The sequence below is a fragment of the Cervus canadensis genome, chromosome 17 (assembly GCF_019320065.1).
Source record: "Cervus canadensis isolate Bull #8, Minnesota chromosome 17, ASM1932006v1, whole genome shotgun sequence".
In the NCBI taxonomy this organism is placed as follows: Eukaryota; Metazoa; Chordata; class Mammalia; order Artiodactyla; family Cervidae; genus Cervus; species Cervus canadensis.
Window position 1 is genome coordinate 4,623,888 of NC_057402.1, and position 16,559 is coordinate 4,640,446.

General features: G+C 47.5%; 1 protein-coding gene across 5 annotated transcripts in view; it reads left to right on the forward strand.

The window, feature by feature from the left end:
- The window catches only part of PPP2R5C (protein phosphatase 2 regulatory subunit B'gamma), a 137,239-nt gene that overhangs the window by 12,378 nt on the left and 108,302 nt on the right, over positions 1-16,559 (forward strand). For all 5 annotated transcript variants that reach the window (XM_043489260.1, XM_043489262.1, XM_043489261.1 and 2 more), the window contains exon 3: positions 4,377-4,539. In XM_043489260.1, the coding sequence (XP_043345195.1) occupies positions 4,377-4,539 (163 nt within the window). The remainder of the gene's footprint in view (positions 1-4,376; positions 4,540-16,559) is intronic.

The following is a 16,559-nucleotide window of genomic DNA, read 5'->3' on the forward strand; positions in this document are numbered from 1 at the left end:
GCCCCTGCACGCGTGCACTTTGCTCCTGGTGAGTGCCGTGTACACTCTTGCATCTAAGGGGCACTGGTCGCACTGGTGTGGGACCGCCTCACGCTGGGCAGAGCCGCGGTCCCAGGGCTCCGGACACCAGCAGCTCCTGCTGGTCCTCGTGACACCATGTGTCCCATTTGCAGACACCCCTGGTGGGCAGGACCACCTCTGGCCCCCCTGTGCTGGAAGCCAGGAAGCTCCTGCAGGTGGTCAGGGACCGTCTCCCCAGGGAGACGAGGGCAAAGGTGAGACCTGAGGGTAGAGAAGGAGCCAGAGATGCAGAGATCTGGGAGAGGGTGTTCCAGCCAGAGGAAGCAGCTGGTACAAAGGCCCAGGCAGGAGGGAGCATGGTGTGTCCACCAGAAAGAAGGCCAGGCAGGCTGGAGAGAAGCGAGGCGCGTCGAGGAGGAGTTGGAGAGATGAAGCACAGGCCAAGCCCGGCAGGATCTCAGGCTCGTCTGCGGCATCTTGGATTCTTATGCTAAGGATGACAACGGGGTGAGCAGGGACGTGAGATGATCCGACCTAAGTGTTTCCAAAGACCTCTGCACCTGCTGGGTGGGAACCAGAGGGGCAAGAATGGGAACAGGGAGGCACGTTGCAGGTTGAAGACCCAGCCCCTCAGATGCCAGGGTTCCTCGTCCGCACTTGGGAGGGTGAGGCCGGGCCCGGCTAGCCGTGGGCGCTGCAGTTGGGTGGGCTTGTCAGCTGACCACTGGCTTTACAGGCCTGAGCTGAGAGCTGGCTCTTGTGGCTTCTGACCCCTGAAGGGCAGAATGCAGACAGCTGTGCCCTGCGGGGCCGGCTCCTGCCCTCGCAGCCTTCGTTTTCTCCTGGACAGTCTGGTTTCTTCGGAGAACGCCTTTCTTCTCTCACAGACAGCTGGTTCTCCAGTGTCACGCAGACATAGTTTAGTGGCTGTGGACAGTCAGTGTTCAGACCAAAAAGTAATCTCCTTTTCAGCCCCATATCTCTTCTTTTAAAGTATTTTTTTTTTTTTTTTTTGGCCGTGCTGCGCGGCATGTGGGATCTTAGTCACCCCCGGCCAGGGATTGAGCCTGTGCTCCCTGCGTTGGACGCACAGTTAACCACTGGACCTCCAGGGAAGCCCCTTCAGCCCCAAACTTAACTCCTGCGCACACTGTGCCCAGGACTTCTGAGTCTGGGGGCTCTGTGGAAGCAGGTCACCTGCCTTCTCCCGCCAGCCTCACCCGCTGGGTGGCTTCCAGAGCGAGGTTGCCCGGGTCTCGCTTCATTGGCCCCACCCCTCCGTCTGCTTTCTACTCTCGAGACATCTAGGGAACGCTGTCTTGTCCTCAGACGCATCAGCGACTCCTCGTGCAGATCTTGTGATTGGAGGTTGTAACTTTCCTTGCCTTCATCATCACTTGTTTAAGACTTACACCATTAAGTGTGAGCGCAGGCCTGACCTCGATCAGGAAACGCTCTTCTGTTCTTCCTTTTTTCTCACCCTCAGCCATGGGTTGTTGGCAACTACTCATTTCTGCCGTTGTATGTAGCAAGTGAGCAGCCATGGACAGTAGGTGAATAAATGGGTGTGGTTGTGTTTATTTGCAAAAACAGGTAGGGGGCCAGATTTGGCCCATGGGCCATAACTCACTGACCCCTGGCTTAGTGGACTCCAGATCCAGTACTTAAGAGAAACCCTTTGGTGAGAGGCTGGGCACTGATGCTGCCTTGTGAGTTTCCGGGCTCTGCTCTGAAACCTGTGGTGATTGTGCTCTGTGAAAGAGATATGCCTTTGTTTTTTACCCCACTCCCCACCTAGAAGCCGTTGAGAGGCCAGTGATTTGGCCCTGTTGAAATGAGCAATAAATGTCTTTCAGCTAATTGTGAATTTTTCAAATTGCAGTGTTTAAATGGCAGGAAAGAGGTGCTTGTTTAGTAGTGATCCCTTATATGGGAAAACATCTAGGAATGAGGCTTTATCACAAATCCAGTTGTCTGTTTTGTTGTTTTAATGAAATAGCTCAGAATACTGAGAAGCTGACAAATACCCATATATCTGCTGTCCGCATTTTTTTCCACTCTGATTTTATGGGGGTGCAGTTGCCTGGCTGCACAGGAAGTTGGGGGTTTGGGCGTACTGCTGGGTCCAGAGACCTTCGGGCTTGGTGCACCCCACGTTAGAAACTGCTGGGGACCACTTTTCCTGAGGGTGAGGAAGCCCCTCCAGCTTCCGAGGTGCAGCCTGGGCTGCTTGCAAGACCTGGGAAGGGCGGTCTTGTGCCCCCGCAGACACGCCTCTTGCTGTGCCCTTCCTGGGGGTGCAGGGGCTGGGCAAGGGGCACCCGACAGACTGCCCCTCCCAGCCCTCCAAGACCCCACTGCCAAGGCCTCGAGGGTCCCGACACCCAGCAGTGATAGACGCCCACCCCTCCAGAGTCCACACAGCCCTCCTGTAAAGAGGCCCTGAGCTGAGAAGAGTGGGCCCGGCACCCACTTCACTGACGGGGCTTCACTTTGAGGCTCAGGTCATCCCGAGGCCCCCACATGCCACCTAGAAATGCAGCTGCCTCTGACATGGGGGTGGGGGTCTGCACCCTCACTTCAGAACTTCTGGAGCCTGCTGACTTGCAGCAACGTCCAGTGGAAGGAAAAGGGCAGCTCTTTTGATAAATAATTCGGAGTTTGATAAATTTCCCATCAGGACTTCCCTGGCTGCCCAGTGGTTAGAACTCCTTGCTTCCACGGCAGGAGGTGCAGGTCCCATCCCTAGTGTAGGAACTAAGATCCCGCAGGCCATGCAGCGTCTCCAAATATTAATAATAATGATCATTTTCCACCACTAATCCAAAAATAAACAAGGCTGAAGTCAGTCTTGGAGCACCTCTCACCTCACTGGGTCAATACATAAAAACGAAACTACCCATTACCTCCTTTCCCGGAGTGACAAAGAAAGGAAGAAGTTAGTCTGCTTAGATCTTACCCAAGTCAAGTAGCTTAAACGGTATCATTCTTCTTTAGAAGAATTTCTTGTAATTGCCAGATGGACGATTGAGTTTTCGTTTTGCGTGTGAACACCTAGACTGGGGAAGCACCCTGTTGTCCGTCAGTGGCTGTTGAGCCGACAGGAGCGCCCAGAGCAGCCTTGGAAGGGCTCGCCGGTGACTCCGGGGCTGCTGTGAGCATCCGTCTGGAAGGACGAAGGCACTCTGGGAGCGCTGGGTTAGCGGCTGTGCTGTGCCTCGCTCTGTTCCACTCCGGCTCCTCCCTTGAGCGTGGCTGGCACTGCCCTTGACACAAGCTGGTGTTCATGGTTCAGAAGTCCGAGAGCCGCCAGTCTTCTTTCGGAGGGGAGACCCCCGTCCCAGTGCCAGGCCCCGTTTAGAGGTCAGTGGGGGGGGGCACAGGACGAGGAAGCTCCTGGTTCTGCCTGGGACGGTGGGCCGACTGTGGGGCAGGAGGTCCCGTAACCGAGCTGAAAAGGAGCAGATGACACCCTTTTTCATACGTGGTAAAAGATACACAGCACGAAATGCACCCTGAGTGACATTTCCTACATTCACCGTGTTGTGCAACTGTCACCGCTGTCTATCTCCAGACACTGTCCTCACCCCAAGAAGGAAGCCCTCTAAGCATCGAGCCTTCACTTTTCACTTCCCCCACTGCTAGGCCCTGACAACCACTCCCCGGCCGTCTCTCCGTGGATTTTCCTATTCTGGTTGCTTCATACAAATGGGTTCACACAATATATGGCCTTTTGTGACTGGCTTCTTTCATTGTGCGTGGTGTTTTCAAGGTCCATCTATTTTGCAGCTTGTCTCTGTACATCAGTCCTTTTCATGACTGAGTAATACTCCGTTGTGTGGATATACCATGTTGTGTGTTATCATGTGACAGACACATGGGTTTCCCTGTCTTTGGTTGTTGTGAATAGTGCTTCTGTGAATACTGGTGTACAAGGTTTTGTTCCAGCACCACTTTTTCAGTTCATTTGGCTGTATACCTAAGAGTGGGCAAAAGTCCCTTTTGTCCATGAATGAGGAAACATTTTCATAGATTCCAGAAATTAGGATATGAGCATTTTTCCAGGGTCACTGTCATCAACCTATGTATACCTCAGCCCTATAGTCAGAAGTTCAAAAGAAGATGCAGGGAATTAGGTCTATCTGTGAAATCTCTGGAAATAGAGCCTCGCTGGGTTGGGATGTAACCGCAGACTCCAGCGGCTTGTAAGCGATTGAGTTGTTTTCTAGTAGCGTGAAAGAGACTATCCCAGAGCAAAACTTGCCTTTTTTATGTGTATTTTTCCCTTTCTAATTGTGCTATAAACTACAACTGTGTGACATACTTATTTGTTTTTGTCTTCATTTTGGAAACAGATTCCCAGCAGGAAAAACAGCCTTATTGCTACGCCGTCTGCAGTATCTACTAAAATAAAAGTGCCAGCCCCTCAGCCCATAGTGAAGAAAGACAAACGGCAAAATTCTTCCAGGTTTAGCGCCAGCAATAATAGAGAACTTCAAAAACTACCATCTTTAAAAGGTAATTTTTATTATTCATCTTTTGAAAGTTAAAGTTTGCCCACTTGGGGTAAGGAGCAACATTTTGATGGTTTGCTATCTTCTTACACTTTTGCTGTGTTTAAATTCTGTAGGGTTATTTTTTCTTCTTCATTGAGTTTTTTCAGGTTGAATGCCACTAACTTAACCAACTAATAGTTCAAATTCCAGAGCTATTTACGATGAAAATGTAATCGTAAGTACATTACGGGTGTAAAATACTTAACACACACAGAGGAAAGACTTAAATCTTTTCATGTTAATTGTAATTAAGCTAGCCAGTTTTAAGTGATTCTCCTCTTTCATTTGTCTTAGAACTCTGGAAATCCAGAAAGGAGTTATTGCAAGTAGAGTAATTATAAAAACTATAGTAGAACCTCTTCGTTGTTCTGGTGCTGGAGAAGTGAGGACTATAATAGTCTTTTATGGATTTTCTCCTTATGGGTCACTTGGGGATTACCTCTACCCAGGGTTTCCTGCTTGAGGTTAGTCAGGGAACAGTGCTCTTTGCTTCAAGTTTCTCCCCAAACCCAGCCCAGCCACTGCTTTCTGTCTGGGGGGTATTCAGTCCCTAAAAGTGTTTCTCTAGGAGATTTTGAGGTCGAAGTACATAAAATCTTATTGGGGAAGCAAGGTAAGACCCCAAAGTCAAATATGAAGCTCAGAAGAGCTTTATGTTTGCTAACATATAAGACTAGTGTAATAAAGCATCAAACATTTTTCATACCTTAAATTCCTAACAGTGGGTCTTCTGTGGTTAATTTTCATTGTGTATGAACTTGGAGCAGGAAGCTTGTCATCTTTACAGGTGTATTCCCGTGCCTTCCACATAGCAGGGCAGAGAGCCAGAGCTCAGTATAGATGTTTGAGGGGGAGAGGGTGGATGGAGAGAGGGTGGATGAGGAGGAATGGATGGAGGAAAGGAGGGGTGGATAGGGAGAGAGGGGGTGGATGGAGGGTGGATGAGGAGGAATGGATGGAGGAACGGAGGGGTGGATAGAGAGAGAGGGGGTGGATGGAGGGTGGATGAGGAGGAATGGATGGAGGAAAGGAGGGGTGGATAGAGAGAGAGGGGGTGGATGGAGGGTGGATGAGGAGGAATGGATGGAGGAAAGGAGGGGTGGATAGGGAGAGAGGGGGTGGATGGAGGGTGGATGAGGAGGAATGGATGGAGGAACGGAGGGGTGGATAGAGAGAGAGGGGGTGGATGGAGGGTGGATGAGGAGGAATGGATGGAGGAAAGGAGGGGTGGATAGAGAGAGAGGGGGTGGATGGAGGGTGGATGAGGAGGAATGGATGGAGGAACGGAAGGGGTGGATAGAGAGAGAGGGGGTGGATGGAGGGTGATGAGGAGGAATGGATGGAGGAAAGGAGGGGTGGATAGAGAGAGAGGGGGTGGATGGAGGGTGGATGAGGAGGAATGGATGGAGGAACGGAGGGGTGGATAGGGAGAGAGGGGGTGGATGGAGGGTGGATGAGGAAGAATGGATGGAGGAACGGAGGGGTGGATAGAGAGAGAGGGGGTGGATGGAGGGTGGATGAGGAGGAATGGATGGAGGAACGGAGGGGTGGATAGAGAGAGAGGGGGTGGATGGAGGGTGGATGAGGAGGAATGGATGGAGGAAAGGAGGGGTGGATAGAGAGAGAGGGGGTGGATGGAGGGTGGATGAGGAGGAATGGATGGAGGAACGGAGGGGTGGATAGAGAGAGAGGGGGTGGATGGAGGGTGGATGAGGAAGAATGGATGGAGGAACGGAGGGATGGATAGAGAGAGAGGGGGTGGATGGAGGGTGGATGAGGAGGAATGGATGGAGGAAAGGAGGGGTGGATAGAGAGGAGGGGGTGGATGGAGGGTGGATGAGGAGAATGGATGGAGGAAAGGAGGGTGGATAGGAGAGAGGGGGTGGATGGAGGGTGGATGAGGAGGAATGGATGGAGGAACGGAGGGATGGATAGAGAGAGAGGGGGTGGATGGAGGGTGGATGAGGAGGAATGGATGGAGGAACGGAGGGGTGGATAGAGAGAGAGGGGGTGGATGGAGGGTGGATGAGGAAGAATGGATGGAGGAACGGAGGGATGGATAGAGAGAGAGGGGGTGGATGGAGGGTGGATGAGGAGGAATGGATGGAGGAAAGGAGGGGTGGATAGAGAGAGAGGGGGTGGATGGAGGGTGGATGAGGAGGAATGGATGGAGGAACGGAGGGGTGGATAGAGAGAGAGGGGGTGGATGGAGGGGGGTGGTGGATGGTCGGGGAGAGAGGGTCAGGGGAGAGAGAGAGGGTGACTGGAGAGAGAGAGGAGTGTGTGGGGGAGGGTGGGTGGGGGGAGCGGGGTGGAATGGTGGATGGAGGGAGGGACTATGGATCCATGGATGTACTTCTGACCCTTCACTTGCTAGGAATCCAGGCTCTCCTCTCACTGCGTTTTGCAGAGCTTGTATCGGGCTTATATTTGGCTTAGCTGTGTAGTAGATAACGTGCCCAGTAAGTCCTTTTGGAGGAGTCTTCCCTCCCCAATAGTCCATGCCTTTCCGGTGCTGTTCAGTCACTCACCAGATACCGTGTAGAACACGCCCACACCAGCCCTGCTCTAGGTTCTGGGGGTGCCCCATCCAGCAAAACCCCAGGGCCTGCTGTGCTGGGGCCAGCGCCTCCCCCACCAGGGGGGACCCCCTGTGAGTGAGTGAAGGGCCGCCCACTGTCCCTGCTCCCAGGCCCTGCAGAGGCCCTGCCAGAGTCCGCAGCTGTGGGGGGTGGACAGGCTTCCCACCGCTGTGGCTGAGCCTCCAGGCGCGGGTGCTGTCCCCCGGGCCTGTCCCGGCTGGAGGTTGGCCCCTGCGCTCGAGGCTGTGCCCTGCCAGGCTGACCCCTTCCTTTCCTGCGCCCAGAAGGAAAGATACACCCACGTAGTCCGAATCTCACCCTGGCCAATTCGGGCCCCTCACTGGTCTCGTCTGGTGCATCTTTCCTGGCTGTCCTAAAGCATGAGTGCCTCTGCAAGCATGTCAGAGCAACTTTCGTCTGGTTCAGAAAAAAATAGGAATTGACTGGAATTACATTAAAGATATAATTACTGGGGGAATTCTATTTTTATGATACTCTCCCCATCTAGGACAGTGGTACGCTGCCTCCCTTTTTCAGCTCTTGTTTTCTGACTTTTTATAAGGTTTTATGATTTTTCTTGGGATCCTTTACCCTTGCATTAAATTTCCTCCTAAGTGCCTTCTAGGTTTTGTCACTCTTGTGTTGTATTTTTTCCATTTATGCTTCTAATTCGTTCTTATTAATCTAGTGAGAAGCTGTTGGTTTTTTAATGTTTTCTTATTCTGTCACCAAATTTTCTTATTAACCTTAGTAATATTTTTGTTAGCATCCGTATATATAGTCCTGTCATTTGTAATTAGGTATTTTTCTCTTCCCATATTTGTAACAAACACTGGTGACTTTAGTGTTATTAAGCCTTCAGCCGGGACCAGTAACACAGATGTTAGAGGTGACAGCATGCCTCCCTGTTGTCTCCCACTTGGGTGAACGGCGCCAGCATTTCCTCGTTTCCTGTGAAAACAGCCCTTGGTTTCTGGTAAATCACGCTGACGCAGCGTGTTGCCGCTCCACGGTCCCCATTTAGCATCGCTGTTTCGGTATCGCCGTGGCTGGCGGGTCACGTTCTAGCACCGCCGCTGAATTTTATCAGATGCCGTATGGTTTTTCTCCTTAAGATGTTAATTTAATAACTGTTGTGTTGATGAATTTTCTGGTCTTGAACTGTCCTTGCATTACTGAGATAAACCTCAGTACGGTCGCAGTGTGACTTCTCTGCGCGCCACGTTCAGTTTAGCTTTCGTTACTCTCTGCTTCCGCGTTGACTGCGTGAAGGTGGGCTAGCTTTTCTCCCCTTTCTGCACCGCTGTGTCGTATCAGATCCAAAGTGTGAGTCCTGGCCCTTCGTGCTCTGTCCTGAATACAGACTAGAGAACTGTATACTGCTCTCTCACGCCATCTCTCTCAGAGATTGTAAGATGCCACCCGATTTTAGCAGAGACCAAACATGGAATGACAGATGCATCTTACAGCCCATGGCATAGGGTGAAAGGTTGTGGTAGAACTCAGCTGGGCCTAGTGCTTTGCTCAGGGACAAATCTGCAGATTCCTCCCTTGTGAGGTCAGGTTAGGCCAGGTCATGTGTTAACTCACACATTGTGTTCTTTAGTGAATCTTTTAATTTCTTCTACCTCTGTGCTGGTGCTGTCTCCTTATGAGTTCATTTATTCTTCTGATTATTTCCTTTTCAATATACTTCATTCCCACTTTTAATTATCCCGTTTTCGTTTTATTTTTTTTTTCCTCAGTTATTATATACAGAGTTCACTTAACTTACAGCCATGTGTTCCTCTGAATATAATTTTAGCTCTGCCCATAGATTTTTCTTTTTTCTAAAATCATAGCCTTTTTAAAAGTTTTATTGAGGCATAACTTACATACTATAGAATTCACTAATTATAATTGGAAATGTGTATTATATTAATTAACATGTCGAGTTGTGCAGCCATTGCCACAATGTAGTCATAGTTTCAGAATATTTCCATCACCCCTCAAAAAAATTCCCTTGTGCTCATTTGCCATCAGCGCCCACTCCTGTCCCCAGCTCCAGGCAACCTCTGATTTGCTTTCTGCCTCTTTGTTGTTCAGTCGCTAAGTCATGTCTGACTCTTTGTGACCCCGTGGACTCACACCAGGCTTCCCTGTCCTTCACTATGTCCCGGAATTTGCTCAAACTTATGTCCAATGAGTCGGTGATGCCATCCAACCATCTCATCCTCTGTCATCCCCTTCTCCTCCTGCCCTCAGTCTTCCCCAGCATCAGGGTCTTTTCCAGTGAGTCAGCTCTTCACATCAGGTGGCCAAAGTATTAGAGCTTTGGCATCAGTCCTTCCAATGAATATTCAGGGTTGATTTCCTTTAGAATTGACTGGTTTGATCACCTTGCTGTCCAAGGGACCCTTAAGAGTCTTTTGTAGCACCACAATTTGAAAGCATCAATTCTTCAGCACTCAACTTTCTTTATGGTCCAACTCTCATATCCCTACATGACTACTGGAAAAACCATAGCTTTGATTAAATGAACCTTAGTCAGGAAAGTGATGACTGTTTTTTAATACACTGTCTAGGTTTGTGATAGCTTTTCTCCCAAGAAGAAAGCAAGCGTCTTTTAATTTCATGGCTGCAGTCACTGTCCACAGTGATTTGGGAACTCAAGAAAATAAAATATGCCACTGTTTCCACTTTTTCCCAGTCTATTTGCCATGAAGTGATGGGACCAGATGCCATGATCTTAGTTTTTTGAATGTTGAGTTTTAAGCCAGCTTTTCGACTCTCTTCTTTTCCCCTCCTCAGGAGGCTCTTTACTTCCTCTTTGCTTTCTGCCACTAGGGCGGCATGCTAAGGTGCGTGCGTGCATGCTGTCCCTCAGTCGTGTCCGACTCTTCGTGACCCCACGGACTGTAGCCCGCCAGGCTCCTCTGTCCATGGGATTCTCCAGGCAGTAATACTGGAGTGGGTTGCCATGCTCTCCTCCAGGGGATCTTCCCCACCAGGAATTGAACCCAAGTCTCTTATGCTCCTGCACTGGCAGGCAGATTCTTTACCACTAGCACCGCCTGGGAAGCCCAGTTGCCTTGGTATCCTTATCAAAAACCAATTGACCATAAATGTAAAAATTAATTTCTGGCTGGACTCTCAATTTTATCATATCAATCTGTATGCCTACTTTACCGCAGGCCAACAGGATCTCATTATAGATGCTCACTGTTGGTTTAGTTTTCATTTCTATCATGAGGCCAGGTGCCCTTACAAATGTTTATTGGTCCTTTCCCATTGGACTGCCTGACATTTTTCTTAATTTTTTTGAAGAGTTCTTTATTCTGGATATGAACTCTCTCCTGTTGGCTGTATACGTGTTGTAAATACCTCGTTCCACTATAGTTTGTCTTTCATTTTAGCCATCCTGGTGAGCTGGTTTCAAAGCCAGCTGATGATGAATGAAGGTAAGCATCTCTTTGTAGGTTTATCATCTGCTCAGATATATTTTTTTGTGAAGTGCAGGTTTAAGTCTCTGGGCCTTTGTTTCTCATTGGATTGTTAAGATTTTTTTTAAAAAAACATAGAGATTTGTTGGAGTTCAGATGTAGGTCCTTGTAGATATGAAAACTGAACATTTTCTTCTACTGTATATCTTGAGTTTTCACTCTCAAAGACATTAGCACTTTAACAATACTTTGGCCTGTTTAATAAATCTTTGCTTTCTACCAAGTAATGAAAATGTTGTCTTACGTCATTTTTTCCTAAAACTTTCTTTACCCTTTCACCTTGAGCTGTACAGTCCACATTGAATTAAGTTTTGTGCCTGCTGTGATGTTAGAGATCACAGTTCCTTTTTCCCGTGTGGCTTCCTGGCACAGTACCTTTGTTGGAAAGGTCCCCCTCCCTTCACTCACTGCGGTGTTGTCTTTGTTGGGAATGAAGTTCCATCACTGTGCAGACCCATTCCCGGGCCCTGTTTTGTTCCACGGACTTGCCTGGGCTGTGTCCGGGCAGCGCTAATACACCCTAGCAGGTCTTGGTATAGAGTAGTCTAAGTCCTTCAGCTTTTTTTCAGAATTGCTTTGGCTCTTTTCATTTCCATACAAGTTTTAGAATCAGCCATTGTCCAAGAAGTCCCTGCTTTCTTTTAGTGGGGGATGGTATTTCTAGACCACAGTCTGAGTGCCAGCATTCTCGTTGCTATTGGAATGGTCACCGTTTACAGGACTTTTCAGTAGACCCAACTAGAAAATAACGTTTTTTTCAGGATATAGCACATCAGGAGTTCCTGCTGATACTCTCCATTCAAGTTCAGGCATTTATTTAACTTCTGTCTTATACCTCCTTTTAGTCACATGGAGATTTCTGGTTCTCAGGGACATCAGAGATAATAAATAGAACTTAATTATCAGATAATTATTCACTCACTCACTTTATTTATTTATTTATACATTGGGCTTCCCTGATAGCTCAGCTGGTGAAGAATCCGCCTGTAATGCAGGAGACCCTGGTTCGATTTCTGGGTCAGGAAGATCCGCTGGAGAAAAGATAGGCTACCCACTCCAGTGCTCCTGGGCTTCCCTGGGCTCGGCTGGTAAAGAATCCACCTGCAATGCGGAAGACCTGGGTTCAACCCCTGGAGAAGGGAGAGGCTACCCACTCCAGTATTCTGGTCTGGAGAATTCCATGGACTTCATAGTCCATGGGGTCGTAAAGTCGGACACAACTGAGCAACTTTCTTTTTATCCCACATTATACAGAGTGTATTTTCAGACAAATAATACCAACGTTGTGACCAGTACGATGACTGAAAGGTTAAAATTTTTGCATCTTTTCACTGCCTCCCTCCCCCTCTCGCACAGCTGAGGTCACGGCCATCTCTGCGCTGCTTCTCGGTCCTTGGCTGTGCGGCGTCCTCTCTAGGAGCCTCTGGCTCAGACTTCAGAGAGGGTCTGGGTAGAACGTCCCCGGTTCACGTTTTCTCTTCATGTGTATGTTAAGGATGTTCTCCATTTCCTTCTGCAATAAAGCACCACTGTCCGTCCGACTCTGATGTCAGTTTAATTTTCTTTCTCTTACAGGTTATTTGGTCTGTTTGCTTTGATGCCTAAACAGTTTTTTTCTTTTCCTTTTCTTTAAAGTCCAGTGATTTCAGAATATATCATTTTGGGTTGACTTTCCCACATACGTGCCACATTCTTTCACAGTGTTATCACCAAGTCTATTTTTCTTGGATTATTATTATTTTGAGGATCTGTTTTCATCCCTTGCTTTCATTTACTCCTCTGGAGACTCCTGTTGTACAAACACCGAATCTTCTTTGCCTGTTTTTTCTATTGTTGTCTCCCTCTGGGTTTTTATCATTTCTTTTTTAATTTTTTTTTCCTCTTTTTTATGTGCTATTACCTGCGAGGCATTTTATGTTGTGTTTATTTGCTCTCATATTCTCTTCAGTGAATCTTCATTTCTGAAATGATTTTTTTCTTTTAGTTCTTTGCAGAGTTATTACCCACCTCTGAGCTTTCCTATTAATATTCATGCAGTCCTTTGACACATCATGTGATTCCTGTAGTGTCTTTTGTCTCGTCTTGAAATGCTAGGCTGCAGTTCTTCACGTCTTCGTGGGATGTCTCCCCGTCAAGCTTTTACTGCTGCGTAGGTGTCGTTCAGTCCCCTTTCGCTTTTTCCTTGTAAGAACTCCATGTGGGACTTGACTTTGATCCCACCTGGTGCTTGAGCACGTGTGAAGATAAAGCGAAGCTGGGGCTCTGGAGCTCTAGATCCAGTTATTTTTTTATGGAATTTTCAAAAATGTGGTGCCTTACCTCCTGAGCGCCCCGATTTGGTCTCTTCTGCGGATATCGGACCCGCTTTCCCCAGCTCCTCTCCTCCCTCTCTGCTGTCCACTCTGGATCCTGTCCCCAGCAGTCTGTCCCGAGTGTGACCTAGTTCTGGTAGGAGGCTGCAGCTGCTGAATGTCGAGGGCTCCCGGGGCCGCCTCCAGTCCCGGCTGTGGACTCCTTGCCCTCCCCCGTTGTGGGGTGTACAGACCCCTCCTGCCTTCAGCCGCTGTTCTCAAGGGGGTGCACCCGGCTCTTTGGTTGTTTCAGAGCTCTCAGCTGTGCTTCTGTCTGACGTCTTCCCCCAGACACCGAGAGCACACCCGCCTGTGGCTGCTGGTGGTCTAACCCATGTGCTCACGTGTCTTTGGGGGACACATTTTCACCTAATTTTGTTGTTGATGTTGGCCACGGGCATTTGTTTGGCCATCTTAGTTGCACTGTATACTTTTATGCAAGAATTTGGGGTGCTTAAAAAAGCTGTGCCACCCTTTTTTCATAATATCCAAAACTTGGAAGCAACCAAGATACCCTTCAGTAGGTGAATGGATAAACGAACCGTGGTCCATCCAGATAATGCATGTTACTCAGCAGTACAAAGGAATGAGCTGCCAGGCCATGAAAAGTCAGGGAGGAAGCTTCAGTGCAGAGCGCTAAGTGAAAAGAGCCAGTCTGAAAAGGCTGCATCCAGTACGATTCTTACTATATGACGTTCTGGATAAGGCAAAACTAGGGAGACAGTGAAAAGATCAGTAGTTGGGAGAACAGGGGGATGAACAGACAGAGCACAGGAGATTTTTAGGGCAGTGAACTACTCTGTATGTGGTGAATACATGGCTTTTTACATCTGTCAAAACCCATAGAATGTACAACACAAGGTGAATCCTTACTGTGGTCTTTCGTTAGTACTAATGTATGAGTGTTGGCTCTTCAGTTGTAAGAAATTTATCACATTACTGCAAGGTGTTAGTAATAGAAGAAACTAGGGGAGAGGTATGGGAACTCTGTACATTCAGTTTTTCTATAAACCTAATCCTTAAAGTTTAATTTAAAAAATGGTTGCCAGAGGTGGGGTGTAGAGCCGTAGGTGAAATGGGTGAAGGAACTCAAATGGTACAAACTTCCAGTTAAAATAAAGAAGTTGTGGGGAATGTAATATACAGCACAGTGACTATAGTTAATAATACTGTGGTGACTATTTGAAAGTTGCTAAGAGATGACATCTTCAAAGTTCCCATCACAAGAAGTAAAATATTCTGTAGCTATGTCTGGTGAGGGATGTTAACTGTTAACTAGACTCATTGTGGTGATCATTTTGCAGTAGATACTAATGCAAAGAGCCAACTCATTGGAAAAGACCCTGATGCTGGGAAAAATTGAGGGCAGGAGGAGAAGGGGGTGGCAGAGGATGAGATGGCTGGATGGCATCACTGACTCAATAGATGTGAATTTGAGCAAACTCCAGGAGATAGTGAAGGACAGGGCAGCCTGGCGTGCTGCAGTCCTTAGGGTTGCAAAGAGTTGGACATGACTTTGCAACTGAACAACTTGTTGTATACCTGAAACTAATATAATATGTCAGTTATGCCTCAGAAGAGGTAGGCTGCTACTGCCATCTCTTTGGACTTCTCCGTTATTGGGATATCTGAATTCCAAGCATTTTAAGTCCTCCACAACATCATTACTGTTTTGTTCTGTTGATAAACGCTTAGGTCTGTCTACTTCATCTTTTTAGTCTTCATTCCTTTTTGCATCTCAGACTTTCTATGTGAGGTCAAATTCTTGTTTGAATGCATCATTTAGAATTTTCTTTAGTGAGGATCTGCTGGCAGCAAACACTTTGTTTATCACTGAGTATCTAATTGTGGACTGTTATGTTCCTTCAGTACATTGAAGACAAGTATTTCATTGCCTTTTGACTCCCATTAGCATTGAGAAGCCAAATTCATTCTTTTGGAAAGCGTTGTTTATGATTTCTGGCCACTTTTCTGATTTTTGACCAAGACATGGTTGGGTTTTTTTATTACCACTGTTTGTTTATTTTTGACTCTGCTGGGTCTTCCTTGCTCCGTGGGCTTTCCTCCAGTTGCCGTGTGGGGGTTTCTCGTTGTGGTGGCCTCTCTTGTTGCGGAGCACTGGCTCTAAGGCAGGGGCTCAGGAGTTGTGATGCACAGCCTTCAGTTGCCCGTGGCATAGATGCTACCCGGACCAGGGATCGAACCTGTGTCCTCTGGCTGGCAGTTGGCTTCTTACCCACTGTACCACCAACGAAGTCAGTTGGTGGTACAAAATGTTTTTTTTAAATTGATTTTTTTTTTCAGTGATTGCACTACCAGGTGTCCAAGTATGGACTTCTTTTTTATCTGTCTTTTTTTGCAATTCACTTTGAATCTTGGATTGTTATATTTCCTCAGTTGTGTGGAAAGTTCCCGTACAACTGAGGAAATATACCATTGTTTCTTCAGTTGTTATCTCTATATTGTTTCTCTCCCTGTCCAACTTTGGCTCTAATGAAACAGATATTGGAATCTTTCATTTACTATCTTTCTTTGCTCCTCATCTGTATTTTTCAGCCTTTTTGTGAAACGGTGCTATGTTCTTGATTAGAGTTTCATGTCACCCATGGTGAAGGACCAGTTTCCTTTTTAGTTTTTAACCCATCTAATACTTTCATAAAATATAGTGAAAATAAATGAAACATAAAATACAGTCACAAATTTTGGGGTTTCAGGTATACTTTTTTCATTTATGGAAGTTCTATTTCTAATCTGCTGTGTGATTTTTTAAATATTTTCCTATTTTCTTGCAGACGTCATGTCGTTTAGTCAGCACAGCTGCTTGGTAGGCTGTGTCAGATAATACCGGCATCTGAAGTCCTTGTCACGTGTTGCTCATGCTGTCTTCCTTCCTTATGTTCCTGATTGTTCTTTGGTGTGTGCTGGTCATTGTACTCAAACATTTGAAATAAACTAAAACCTAGGATGAAGGTATCTTCTTCAGCAGGGATTTGTTTTTGCTTCTGCACGACGCCTGGGGTCACTACTAGTCTGGGAGTGCCATAAACCACGACAAATTGTATGACTTGCTACATTAGCCAAGGAGATTGCCTTGTGAAATATCCCCCTGATTCCCGGTCGTTCCTGAAAGCGGAAACCTTTCTTGGGACAGACTGTATCAGAAGTGATGCTGTGTAACTCCGGAGACAGCTTCCCTGTTGGGCGAGAAGCATGCTGTGTGTGCTGTGAAGATGGGAGGCCACATTTTGTCCCTGTGCCGTAGGAGGTGGTGACACGCCCCATCTCTCCGGTTCCTGGCGTTTCCCCTGCAGTTCAGAAGTGCTCGTGATCATCTGCAAGGTGTATTTTGGCACCCTGCAGTGCCTCTTCCCCATCAACCACATGCCAGTGCCTTAAACACCACTTGATAATCCTTGTCTAAGTCAACAGTTGCACTGGAGATTTCAGCGTTTAGTCTGGCATCTTTCTAAAAGCAGAGCCATTTCTTACCAAAGGGGCCTATTTGGTTATCCTGACATGTAGCTCCTACTGGAAAGTGAGGAGAAGCTTAAATCTTTGCCTTTGAGT